Here is a 13,493-nt window from a genome sequence, read left to right on the forward strand (position 1 = left end):
CAGCACCCCCCCAAACACACTTATGTCACACACAAATCCATACCAAATTAGGCAACTGACAAGCTGGTGTCACACTGCTATTTGTGCATAAGTTCTCAAATTCAACCAGTGCACTCTGTGGTCTGCCATAGCCTACTGAAGTGAATATGGCCTAGCTGTGCTGCCTAGCGTCCACCTGCACAAGCCCTACACAAGCTGCAAGCACATCTATTTCAAGGTCCCACAGTGATGGACACACACACACACACACACACACACACACACACACACACACACATACACACACACACACACACACACACACACTTATTACACAGTCCCACAGTGTCTGATCTGTACCTCCAGTTTGAGCACAATTCTCCCGAGGAAGTCATCTTCACCCTTCTCTTTCTTGGCATCTTTGATCATTCTGGAATCAGAACATCACCGAACTGTATGGCATTTCTAGCATTTGTAATTTGTATCTGTAGCATTTCTATCTGTAGTTGTGTGTGTGTGTGTGTGTTGGTGTGTGCGCATGTATGCATACGTGTTTACATGTCAGTGTGTGTGTGTGTTTGTAAGCTCAACAGACAGACAGAGTGACAGACTGACCTAGCCAGGCCATGCAAGTTCGAGCGGATATCCTCCAGCTTCTGGACCAGAGACAACTCTTCATCCTTATCCCTGCGGGAGCACAGAGGTCACAGAGGTCACAGAGGTCGCAGAGGGCACGTCCAGGCATCCAGCGCCACACTAACCAGGGGAAACACTGACTAGGCCTCGGGTGCTAAACACTTCTAACGGCTATAGGAAAACACCTCGGCATGGTCGCTTACTGTACACTCATGCTTGGCTAAGAGAGCACGAGGAGTGGTTTGGTTTTGTGTAAGTGTGTGTGTGTGTGTGTGTGTGTGTGTGTGCATGCACGAGTGTGTAGCCCACGCAGAGGGGAAAGGGGATGGTTGTGTGTGTGTGTGTGTGTGTGTGTGTGTGTGTGTGTGTGTTTGTGTGTGTGTTTGCACGCACGAGTGTGTAGCCCACGCGGAGAGGAAAGGGGATGGTTGCTGAGAGCCAAGAAGGAAACGTTGACTCACCACATTTCCACATGCAGACTGGCATCAGCCATGTCCTCAAACTCCCTGTGAAAAACGGAACCAGAAAGCATCAGTCAAATGGAACCAGAACACATCAGTCAAATAGAACCAGAATGCATCAGTCAAACAGAACCAGAACGCATCAGTCAAACAGAACCAGAATGCATCAGTCAAATAGAACCATAACGTATCAGTCAAACAGAACCAGAACGCATCAGTCAAATAGAACCAGAATGCATCAGTCAAACAGAACCAGAACGCATCAGTCAAACAGAACCAGAACGCATCAGTCAAATAGAACCAGAACGCATCAGTCAAACAGAACCAAAAGGTATCAGTCAAACAGAACCAGAACGCATCAGTCAAACAGAACCAAAAGGTATCAGTCAAACAGAACCAGAGCGCATCAGTCAAATAGAACCAGAATGCATCAGTCAAACAGAACCAAAAGCTATCAGTAAAATAGAACCAGAGCGCATCACACAAACGAGACCATACAGCACACCATGCGCATCAGAACCGCAGTGTTATGAGCATGCAGAACGTTAGTCAAACAGAACCAGAGAGTACAGCACACCATACATGGCGCCGGTCAAACAGAACAAATAACCAGAACTCCACATCTGAACCCTAAAGCTACAGAGGACAGAAATAGGTTGCCAAGATATAACCGGGTAAATGAAAGACTCCACAACCCCCCCAAAAATCACTTGAATAATCTACCCCACACCACCAACCAGATCCACTGTATAGTCAAGCTGATTTCTACAGTTTCCATTTTTCAGGCTATGAAGTCATATCTGTATACTGTCATTGCTGCAGATCGACTTAGAGATATTTAAAACATTGCAGTTCCAAGTTTCTGTGATGCTCTACTTTACACAAGTTTTTAATTAATTCAAGACTAAAGTTGACTTTTGAGAAACAGGCCATCAGCCCTGTGCATTTAATGTGCATCAGTTCTTGCATGGGCTAGCGTGCAGTAGCCTGTAGGGTGGTGGTAGTGTAGTGGCTAAGGAGCTGGGCTAGCGTGCAGTAGCCTGAAAAGTTGTGGGTTCAATCTCCGGGTTCCACCGCTGTGCTCTTGAGCAAGGCCGAATTGCAATGCCCTTGCAATATAACTGAATGTAAGTCGCTTTGGAAAAAACTTCTGCTAAATGAATACATGAAAATGTAATCAAAGTCTCTTACAGCACAAATGTCTCGTCCCACTTGGGGTTGAGGGTTTGCTTCTTGATGTCAGTTTGGAAGATCTCTTTCTCAGACGCTGCGTCCTTCACCACGGCCTTCTTGGCCTTGGCCATGGCCTTGCGGGTGCTCTTCTCCTTCTCGTTGTGCAGGATGGTCAGGATGCAGTAAGGGTCACTGAAACCTGGCAAAACACAGAGTCCAGTCTTACACCCACTTTTCATTTTTTGCCCCTTTTTTATCTGAAAATGTTGAGTTATTATCACAAAGTTTCGACTAAGTGTCTCAGAATTGCCCCCCACAACCCCAACCCCATTTAAGACATTAAGACATTAAGACATTTAAGACATTAAGACATTAACGACATTAAGACATTAAGACATTAAGACATTAACACATTTAAGACATTTAAGACATTAACACATTTAAGACATTAAGACATTAATGACATTAACGACATTAAGACATTAACACATTTAAGACATTTAAGACATTAACACATTTAAGACATTAAGACATTTAGACATTAACACATTTAAGACATTAAGACATGAACACATTTAAGACATTAAAGGAGAATACCGGTTTGATATTGACCTAAAGTGTGTTGAAACATGATACCAAGTGTGAACGTATGTCTCATAGCCCATCTCGGCTTGTCCCCTGCACTCCAAAATCTGGCGCTAGTTAGCCGATGCTACCAACAGCTTTTTCAATGGTGGTGCTTCGGCATCGGTGGTGCTAGCCATGCAAATAAATCACTGTTTTACACCATTTACGAGGCTCAATGTATCTCCACACTTCATTGGTAGACTTCCGAGGGCCCTGACATTTAAAACGAGACATTGAGAACTTTGAAAAAGCACTGGTAGTTTACTTACAAGACAATTTATGCAGACAGTATCTTCACGAAGTTTAGCGTTTGCAGCCATCTTGAATTTAGTCACGATAATTCGACGAGTAAGAATGAACAGGTATGATAAGGGATCAGATTCCAAAAATAATTCAGTGGAAATGAACCCAGTAAACAAAATAAAGTCCTGGCGACGTCCCCTAAAGGTCCCCTGGCGAATGTCACCTCCTCGACATTGTGTAGGGTTCCCTTTACATCCCACGGACCTCTATTCGGGAGGTCTAAAAGACGTCCACGAGACTTTGAGAGGACGTCCTGTAATGGTCACCGCAACGTTATGCGCAACGTTTATATTTCCGCGATGGTAAAAAAAAAAAAAAAAACATGAAGGGCGATTTAGTATGGTAGGCTATTACATCCTGTAAGTCTCAGCGTTGCTAGGAGAGAAGGAACATGAGCACGCATTAACGACTTTTTCTACAACTACACAATCAACTTCACTCACCTCATATTTACACGCAAGTATGAAATCACGTCCTCCGAATGCATTACACCAATGATGAGTAGACATGGACATTTATACCGGGCTAGGATGTGCTGCTTTCACATCTACGGTGTAATTTTCTTAATAAACTAATACAACGTTTTAATGGGCATATCCCGTAGCATATTGTTTAAAACATCATCAGAGTAGGCCTAGGCTAGCCTAAGATAAATTGTTCAAACCATATTGTTTCAAAATATTAAAAACTAATAATAGCCAAAAATACTAAATGAATCGCAATGCATGCTGGGAAGCAAAACTCAACATGAAATAAAGTACATGAAACATAACTAGAATGCATTGACGTTATATCCACTCATTTTCTTGGACCTGTGATCAAACAGGGACAGCCTATAAATGTAAGCCTATCTTCCTGGAACATTGCAGATAAAGAAAAATGTATCGTTTTCTCTTAATGCTCTTTGTAGCCAACTTTAAGATGAAATAAATAGATTCCAGATGTTTCTATTCTATATCATTGTTTTATTAATAAACAGTAAGGCTCTGGTGAGGCAGAAATCTCATCGGATATGTGCACTCTTTGCTGTTTCCACAAGGAGCTGCTGTAACATCAGGGACAGCTATGCGTGACACTTTTAAACGCGAGCATGCGTCAAATAAATTACAATGACATTTAAACAAGTCATGAAGAAGCAGTATCCTTAATTCTTCTGCAATGTAGAGCTAGATCGTTTTGCTTTACAAATTAAGTAGTCACTTATGTTGCTAGACAACCCTAAACAAATGCTACGTGGTCTGTTTTTAACATTTCTCTAGTTTTATTGCATCGTATTCAGCTCCAAATGTCGGTTCAGTCCCAATTCGGCCGTGTGTGTGTTTCTGAAAATAAAACAGATAATAAGTACGTGACTACGTTAAATAAACCACTGCCTATTTAGAGCATGTTACATGCATCACGTAATGATCTGAAGAAATGCGCATTGTAGGCTAAGCTAGAAGCTAAGAACAGCGACTTTGCTAACGTTACACCAAGCATCACATCAGCTAACATGAATTTGATAAAATCCCTTCCCTAGTTTGTAACGTTATACATTAACGTTAAACTCAAAATGTATGTGCTACATAATTCAGCATGTATGCAGACATAGCCTACATGCTGAATTATGTAGCACATAGGCCTACATTTTGAGTTTAACGTTAACAACCCTTTTCCCAGTTTATGAAGTTGTGCGTCTATGAGCAAATAGACGCACAACTTCATAAACTGTATGATATGTTGCCTTAGACTACGGTAGGCTAATGCAGCTACTGCTAGAGAGACTAACAGACTAGATAGATAGATAGGCCTACTTTAGTCATCCCCAGACGTGTAGTGAAGTCGTGCATGGATGTGATGTCTCCGTCCTGCAGCCAGAGTGCTCTCAACTCCTGCCATGTGTGAATAAACAAACGTCCCCCCCATGTCCCCGGTATAACGTTATTGTCGGGTCCTTAGAAGGTATTTGAAATGACCAAATGCAAATGTCATCCGAGGGACCTGAAGGTGACGTCCCCAGAAAGTCCTGCACCGGACGTGGACGTCACGCAATAACCAAATTGCTCCGGACGTCAATAAGGTCACCTGAACGTCCGCTAGAGAACATGAAGTTCGGGACCAATCGGGGACGTCGTGAATGTCGGCATGAGGTCCGGGGATCCCCGTGTTTGTCGGGGAATACACTGAATACAGTTTCTTCCAGTAGCAGCAACTGGAATCAATGCATTTCCACGGAATTATTTTTGGAATCTGATCCCTTATCATACCTGTTCATTCTTACTCGTCGCTGGACTTATTGTGACTAAAATTCAAGATGGCTGCAAACGCTAAACTTCGTGAAGATACTGTCTGTATAAATCGTCTTGTAAGTAAACTACCAGTACTTTTTTAAAGTTCTCAATGTCTCGTTTTAAATGTCAGGGCCCTTGGAAGTCTACCAATGAAGTGTGGAGATACACTGAGTCTCGTAAATGGTGTAAAACAGTGATTTATTTGCATGGCTAGCCCGATGCCGAAGCACCACCATTGAAAAAGCACCATTGAAAAAGCTGTCGGCTAACTAGCGCCAGATTTTGGAGTGCAGGGGACAAGCCAAGATGGGCTATGAGACATACGCTCACACTCGGTATCATGTTTCAACACACTTTAGGTCAATATCACACCGGAATTCTCCTTTAAGACATTGGGCTGTATTTTGGAACTCGTTTTTCACCCGTGCAAAGTTTAATTCGGTATTTTGCACGTTTATTTCTTAAACATTGCGCCCAGGGGTGTGTTAACAACCTAGGGAGGGGCCTGGCGCGTTGTCTAAAAATCGCTATTGTACACCACCTAAACCTGGTCAGAAGTCAATGGCGAGTTGTTCATATGCTATTTTAAGAGCGCATGTCAACAGTCATATTGGCAGGTGCACGCACCATCCTTCTATCATTCATGAACGCACACCAGCGCACGTCCATGCAAAGCATTACAAATTGCACGATTACAATGGGAAACATAATTAGAACAAAGATATTACGAAATACTGTACATCTCATGATGAGTAGTTATTCACCATCATTTGCAAATTGGTAATGACAGTTAAAAGTGATTAGGGGAGGCAAGAGACACGTATGGAGCACAGCTGAAGACGCACTGTCACGAGATATAAGCAACTCCTCTGCAGGATAAATGTTGTTTTATTCAGTCATTTGAGCAATAGGGTAAGTGTTGCTTTTTCCAGCCTATGTTTTCGGTGGTAACCCATTGTCAGTCAATAGTTCCAGTAACTGCATAACTGTCTTGTCGTTGACTGACTCCTTGGTGAAGTTAGTTTCACTTTGCCAATGAGTTCAAATAATAGACGAGTGCAAATGCATGAAGGCTATGCTAGGTTTTAGTAAAGCATGGTTTAAGAATGACTATTCCATACGGTCTCGCAAGCAGCATCCTTCAAATGCGCCGTTGAATGGCAAAATACCGATGCATTTATTTGACATATCGCGCGTTGCGCCGTTAAAGGGAATGACAGATGTCATTCTCATTGGTTTAAAATTATGTTACGACCCAAACACACCCATATGACTGATTAAAAAACCTAGGAACACCTTGTTGCGCCATGCGCTCCACGTTTGATAACGAAACCCCTCCCAATGTGAACTGGACATCCTACTAAATTTGAATAGACTTTTGACGAGTGACGATGCCATGAGTGACAGAATGTCATGATAGGGCCCATTAACACATTTAAGACATTAAGACATTAACACATTTAAGACATTAACACATTAACACATTTAAGACATTAACACATTTAAGACTACTAAAAAACTAAAACAGTGACTGAACACCATGACTTTCACTGTCTGAGTTAATTTCCTGCAGAATACTAGCACTAATCCACTGCATGTGTTCGTTTGTAAACCACTTGCTGGTTTCATGATTAGTTACTTCAGTGGACTTAAATTCTCAGCTGCCGCTTCATGGTTACTGTACAGAGAGAAAAGGCTTCAAAGAGCTTACCACTGATGTCTTTTCCCAGAATGCCTTTGGCTTCCTTCACAGTGACCATCAAGCCATACGCAGGAGACTGAGGGAACAGGGTCATAGATTGGTTTGATGTGGTCTGCTGTATGCAATACAGTATGCAAAAACAGCCCTCCTACTGTCATGGCCGACTGGTACAGTGTGTCTGAGGGCAGCATGTAGCGTGTCCTTAGCGTGTCCTTAGCGTGTACATCCTCACCTGTGTCTCCTGCACCTTTCTCAGCAAACTCTTATGTTCTTCATCTGTCATGTTGAATGCCTGAGGGGAGGAAAAAGAGGTTATAGCTTCTCTGGCCTGGATGGACAGAAAATGTCTGTGGTCTGTGCGAGCTTTTCAATGTATGTGTGTGTGTGTGTATGTGTGTGTGTGTGTGTGTGTGTGTGTGTCAAGGCCGTAGTCATGATGTCAACATTGGGGGGGGGGCAACAGTCAATTGGGGGGGGGGGCAACAGTTAATTGACAACAGTCAATTAGGGTATTCCAAACTTTTGACGGACATAGGCATGGCATGGATGGATGGATTATGAACCCTTGGGCACAGATGCCCCCCCCCCCCCCCCCCCCCCTCCTCCAGATAGACGGTCCTGAGGCATTCTCCCCCGGAAGATTTTTTTATTTTTTAAAAAATGACCCTTTAAATTATGACTTCTGGTGAGTTTTGTGAAAAGAGAAGGGTGGAGAAGGCCCAGTAAGCCCATTCAGTAATCCATCCCTGGACCTGTATTATGACTCCATTTGTCTTCAAAATGTATACTTTAAAAGGAATTACAAACTAGAGTATCTTTGTTAACCTCTGTATTACACAGAATGTGGTCCTTTGACTTATTACTTACACCTGACTAAGGCTTAGACTCATAGGTTTGGACCTTTATAGCCTAATAAGATTTTGTCTTTTAATTTAGATTTTATTATACTGGCGGCTAATCACACAATTTTAACATAGTTTGAAAGGGACAGGATTCAGGAATAGGCTACTAAGACAGGCCCCTCTTCTGTCTGACTCACCTCATGTTACCCCCTGCATTATAGACTGGCTTCTGACAGAAATTATGTTTTGTGCAAACATGTAGAAACACTAGGCCTACTACAGCCTTTAACTGGTGAATGGAGGAGCAAATTACTTTCTTTGATTATTGTCCGCGATTCACATTAACTGTAGGCTATCACCGCCAGTGCATTGTAAAAGTTTTTTCCATGTGCCGTCGCCACATTTAATTCCTACGTTTTGCCTGCATGGATGCGCAACTGAGTGCGCATCTAAATAATATGCAAGACGCAACAACCATTTCTAAGAGGCCTATAAACGTCAATTTCTGGCATTACTACTAGCATATGAATGCATTATTTATGTTGAAAGACATGTGAAAGAAATGAATGACTCAGGCTTGCACAAATTCATCATTTAAAATAAAATGTTTCACTTTCGCTATCATTGCGAGAATAGGCTACAATATGTTTCAAAGTTCCCTTTGAGTCTGTGTGTGTGTGTGTGTGTGTATATAAGTAAGTATAAGTATATATACTCTTTTGATCCCGTGAGGGAAATTTGGTCTCTGCATTTATCCCAATCCGTGAATTAGTGAAACACACTCAGCACACAGTGAACACACAGTGAGGTGAAGCACACACTAATCCCGGCGCAGTGAGCTGCCTGCAACAACAGCGGCGCTCGGGGAGCAGTGAGGGCAGAGGGGTTAGGTGCCTTGCTCAAGGGCACTACAGCCGTTCCCACTGGTCGGGGCTCGAACCGGCAACCCTCCGGTTACAGGTTCGGAGTGCTAACCAGTGGGCCACGGCTGGCCCCGTGTGTGTGTGTCTGTGTGTGTGTGCGTGTGTGTGTATGTGTGTGTCTGTGTGTGTGTGTGTGTGTGTGTGTCTCGAGTTCACCTGCTGAATGTAGTGATAGAGCTGGTCGTCGGTGTGGATCTCTTTGGTAGCTGGTTTGCCATGCCTGTGTGCAACAGTGTACAGCAGCTCCTTATACAGGGGCTTCAACTGTAGGAACAAACAACAGAGAGAAAGACAGAGAGAGAAAGAGAGAGAGAAAGATGGAGAGAGAGAGAGAGAGAGAGGTGGAGAGATCTCACTATCACCCAGATGAAACGACATTCAATTATGTCAATTATGTAATTCAAAGTATCTATTCATACAGCTTTCCAACACAACGCAACACCGTAACTGCAATTACTGAAAAGTCTAGCAACTAATTTGCAATTATTTGTCCACCATTAAAAACAAATCAGTGAGGAGACTCGATTTATTAAAATACTGTTGTTATTTTAGGGTTACAAAAACAGAGAGATGCTATTGGCTGAGAAATGAACCAATGGGAAGGTCACCTCCTGCTCCTTGTGGCGCCGTGCAGCCTCCTCTGGATTCTCCGTCTCCTTAAAGTCCTGTGGAGAAGAACATGCTTATGATTGGCTGTGTGGCAGAGGCTCCCTTTAGAACAACGATAAACAATAAACAATACATTAGCACTGTAAGATATAGTAAATCAACCAAATAAGAAAATCAACCAATAATAAACATTATCCGAGGATCAATTACAGTAAAATAACTAACTGAAAATAAAGAAATGCTCTATAATAATATAATATAACTACTAATAATAATGATATTTTAAAAGATACCATATATCACCTCTATGACAGTGCTCCACTGTAAGCATGTGTTGTGCAATAAGGTTACACAATATATGGCATTACAAAATGACTGCAGAAACAGTCAGCGCATTCAGAGCCAACAAACGGCAAACAGAAATCAGAGGATAGGTTCCCTTTAGTAGGCTGGTTCCACGAGAACCAGAGGATAGGTTCCCTTTAGTAGGCTAATGTATGGTTCCACAAGAACCAGAGGATAGGTTCCCTTTAGTAGGCTAATGTATGGTTCCACAAGAACCAGAGGATAGGTTCCCTTTAGTAGGCTAATGTATGGCTCCATGAGAACCAGAGGATAGGTTCCCTTTGGTACTGTATGGCTCCATGACAACCATAGTACTGTATGGTTAGTAATGATGGTAATCCATCATTATCAGAGAGAGAGAGAGAGAGAGAGAGAGAGAGAGAGAGATAGAGAGAGAGAACTGACCTTCTTGTCCTTTATCTTCCTGGTTTGCGCCAGTTTACGAGCAGGAGAACCCTGTGGGGAATAGAACATAGATGTGCCTCACCTTCACTACTATGGCAACACAAGAGAGGAGAGGAGAAGATAAGAGAGGAGAGGAAGAGAGGAGAGGAGAAGAAGAAACTGGAAGTGTACCTGTCTGCGGCGGGTCTTGGTGAGTCCTGGGTCTGCACCATGTCCCTGTTTGAGCAATGAAAGGAACTGACATATTAATTCAGTGATCTATGCCCTCTCCCTAAAACACACTTACATTATGATTACACAGACACACACAGACACACACACACGCACGCACGCACGCACGCACGCACGCACGCATGCACACGCACGCACACACAACGCACACACACACACAGCATGAGGGACAGACCAGAACATTGTCTAGAACCAACACTTTTACACAGGAACATTGGCTTGATGGAGCCAACATCAGTATATATATATATATATATATATATATATATATATATATATACCTCACCGCAGTAGGGTGCAGTAAATGGAAGATTTTGATAGCGCACACCACCAACGAAAAACTAGGGTGACAAGATGTGCTCTTTTTCTAGGACATGTCCTCTTTGAGTCCTTAAAAATCGTCCAGGAATTTGTTTTTTGAGCCTCAAACGTGTTTACAGTAAATTTGCATTGTGTTTCTCTCTGTCGTTCACAAATGAGTTCAAAATAGCCTTTTGAGGCAGTGTTTTCTCTGGTGTCCTCTTTTTCACAAACCAAAAAGAGGACACAATCAGGTCACCCTAGAAAAACAGAAAACCACTAGGACAAACCACTCAGGGGTATAGGCTACTCTGGAACCATCCGTAGGTCACTAATTTGTGCGTTATTTACGTTTGATTACATTTCAGATGATGGTGCTTGTTGGTTTCCTGTAGTATTGCGTTTTTTTTTCTTTATTTATTTTTCTATGTCCGTATATTGGAGGGGACATTATATTTGAATATTGGGGGGACACGTTCCCCTCAATGTCTATGGTGACTACGACCCTATGTATACCAGTATACATTTATATATATACAGTATATATACATATATATACCAACAAAATGCCTTAGAGTGGGGGCAAAATTAGTATTAGTGGATTAATTTGCATAACTTTTAATGTAACCTCTGTCCTCTGAATACTGAGAAATCCTCAAATTTCATATAATCAATTTCATCCTAAGAATACAAGGCATTTTATCAGCGTTATGGATGTGACATGAAATATATATATACTGTATAGAGAGAGAGAGAGAGAGAGAGAGAGAGTGAGAGAGAATGGCTGCTGACACAGTCTCATAGGAATCTGGCTCTAATTTGAGATGACAGAATGTAACCTAACTGCTTATGGTGCTAAACTGAGGAATACACAGATGACTAAAGTGTACTGAAGGCTTTTCACCTAATCGGACATAACAAGGTATAGTGTATAGTGTGTTACATTTGAGGAAGGTCAACTCATGAGTGGATCTATGACATACCTTCATGCATCTTTTCCAAAATGTCACAATTATAATTGTATATATTTGTATATATTTATAATTATATATTTATATTAAAATTTGTTGCTAAAAACAGAGTGTCACTGCATGACCTCATATTGTATCTGTGGTCCACAGTCAAGCTCATGAAATAATACATTAAAAGAACATTCAGTTAAGAAGATAGAAGTACAACTAGATTGGTGAATATGCTATCTTGATGGAGTTTTCAAACAAAGTAGTGGATTTGTAACACTACAGTTGTCCAGGCAGGTTTAAAGCCCTTGTTTCAATGCAATTTGTCAAGTGCCTCTTCATGTTGAATAGATATGGCATGACATTTCTCCTCTCCTCGGTTCAGAGGCACGGGTGTCCAAACATAGCACAAACGCCACAGGGCCTACATATGAGTGCAGGACAAACACGGAACAGATGTAAATGCAAATGCATGGCCACCGCTGAGTTGTACCAGGCCACTTCCTTGTTGGAGGCCATCTGAACTAGCCATCACAACATCACAGAGCAGCGTATCAGAGAAACATGGCTTTTCCAACGAGGCGGTAAGGCCTTGAGGAGCTGACTATGACCTGGCTCAGAGTAAGGCCACCTGCTACAGGTGGGACACCATCCACCTGTCCCAACCCATCAGCGCTTAAACGTCTGAAATGAAGCAAAACTGAAATTGCCAAGCTGTCCCGTTCAGTAAGTCTTTTTCACTGCACTGAGTGAACTGAGACCAAATCTTCAGGCACTGAGACCAAACATGATTCTAACGTATCACAAATACAGCATACAGTGCCATGGTGGGATTTTAATGCTATTGGTGGTAGTGTGGTGTGTAACGCTTTCTTGGTGATACCACTTGAAATGATTTGACAAAAAAACAAGCAAGAACTGCTATCTTAACACCACCCCCCCACACACACACACACAATTGTCATAAAATGTTAGTCTTCTTGTCATTTGATGGTCACAACTGACACTTCCATGCTGTGAACTTGCCTGCTCAGGAGGGCGGAGAAGTGCATCGCTGTTTGTGGTCTCTCCATCCTCTGCTGGCACCATGCTGGAGCCAACGACGCGCAGTCCTCACACACAGTCCCGTTGCCCAGCAAACTCCAGCACGATCAGCTCTGATGATGTATCACCACTGGCGCTGATGGATAAACCCCACGCAATGGTGAATAGGACAGAGTAAGTAGACTCACCTGCTAGACGGACAATGGACAGCGAGGAGCGAGTCCGAAAGTGTCTCTGGGCTTTGCAATCTTCTGATGTCGTCTGAGAAAGCTTTCCTCCAACACTGATAGCCTACAAGAGCGAGGCTCTGGCAGATGGGGTGTGGTGGGAGGGTGGTTTTGGGGTGGGGGGTGGGGTGGAGGAAGTCAGCACTTCCTGTCGAAATACATGAACCTGTGACTTGCAACTGTTTTTTCTTCTCCGCGTCAGTGTGCAGTGATGCAGTCATTGACCCACACAAACCCGTTGTGTGCTCTCTTGATGACTCCGGGACATCTTCACAATTACTGCAGTTTTCCAGCCACTATTAAGAAATACAATGTTGCCATAAATAGTGATCTGCTTTACCACTTCCTGTTCAAAATGTTGAGCCTGTAGACGTGCAACTGCGTCTTCTGCTTTAGTGCTGTCTTGCGCGGCTGAGGTGCAACGCTATCTTTTTCAGTTTTGCTGAAGCATCTCTCA

The 13,493-nt window shown here is 42.7% G+C and overlaps 1 protein-coding gene across 1 annotated transcript in view; it reads right to left on the reverse strand.

Moving 5' to 3' along the window:
- unc13d (unc-13 homolog D (C. elegans)) overlaps window positions 1-13,131 on the reverse strand; it is a 47,402-nt gene extending 34,271 nt beyond the window's left edge. The window contains exons 1-11 of the mRNA XM_042086747.1: window positions 12,792-13,131; window positions 10,447-10,491; window positions 10,276-10,326; window positions 9,525-9,581; window positions 9,073-9,180; window positions 7,384-7,443; window positions 7,161-7,227; window positions 2,268-2,448; window positions 1,077-1,121; window positions 595-666; window positions 340-409 (exon numbers count right to left, since the gene is read on the reverse strand). Coding sequence (XP_041942681.1) covers window positions 340-409; window positions 595-666; window positions 1,077-1,121; window positions 2,268-2,448; window positions 7,161-7,227; window positions 7,384-7,443; window positions 9,073-9,180; window positions 9,525-9,581; window positions 10,276-10,326; window positions 10,447-10,491; window positions 12,792-12,854 — 819 coding nt within the window. The 5' untranslated portion in view covers window positions 12,855-13,131. The remainder of the gene's footprint in view (window positions 1-339; window positions 410-594; window positions 667-1,076; window positions 1,122-2,267; window positions 2,449-7,160; window positions 7,228-7,383; window positions 7,444-9,072; window positions 9,181-9,524; window positions 9,582-10,275; window positions 10,327-10,446; window positions 10,492-12,791) is intronic.
- Window positions 13,132-13,493: the final 362 nt, after the last annotated feature.

This window comes from Alosa sapidissima, chromosome 3, assembly GCF_018492685.1.
Source record: "Alosa sapidissima isolate fAloSap1 chromosome 3, fAloSap1.pri, whole genome shotgun sequence".
In the NCBI taxonomy this organism is placed as follows: Eukaryota; Metazoa; Chordata; class Actinopteri; order Clupeiformes; family Clupeidae; genus Alosa; species Alosa sapidissima.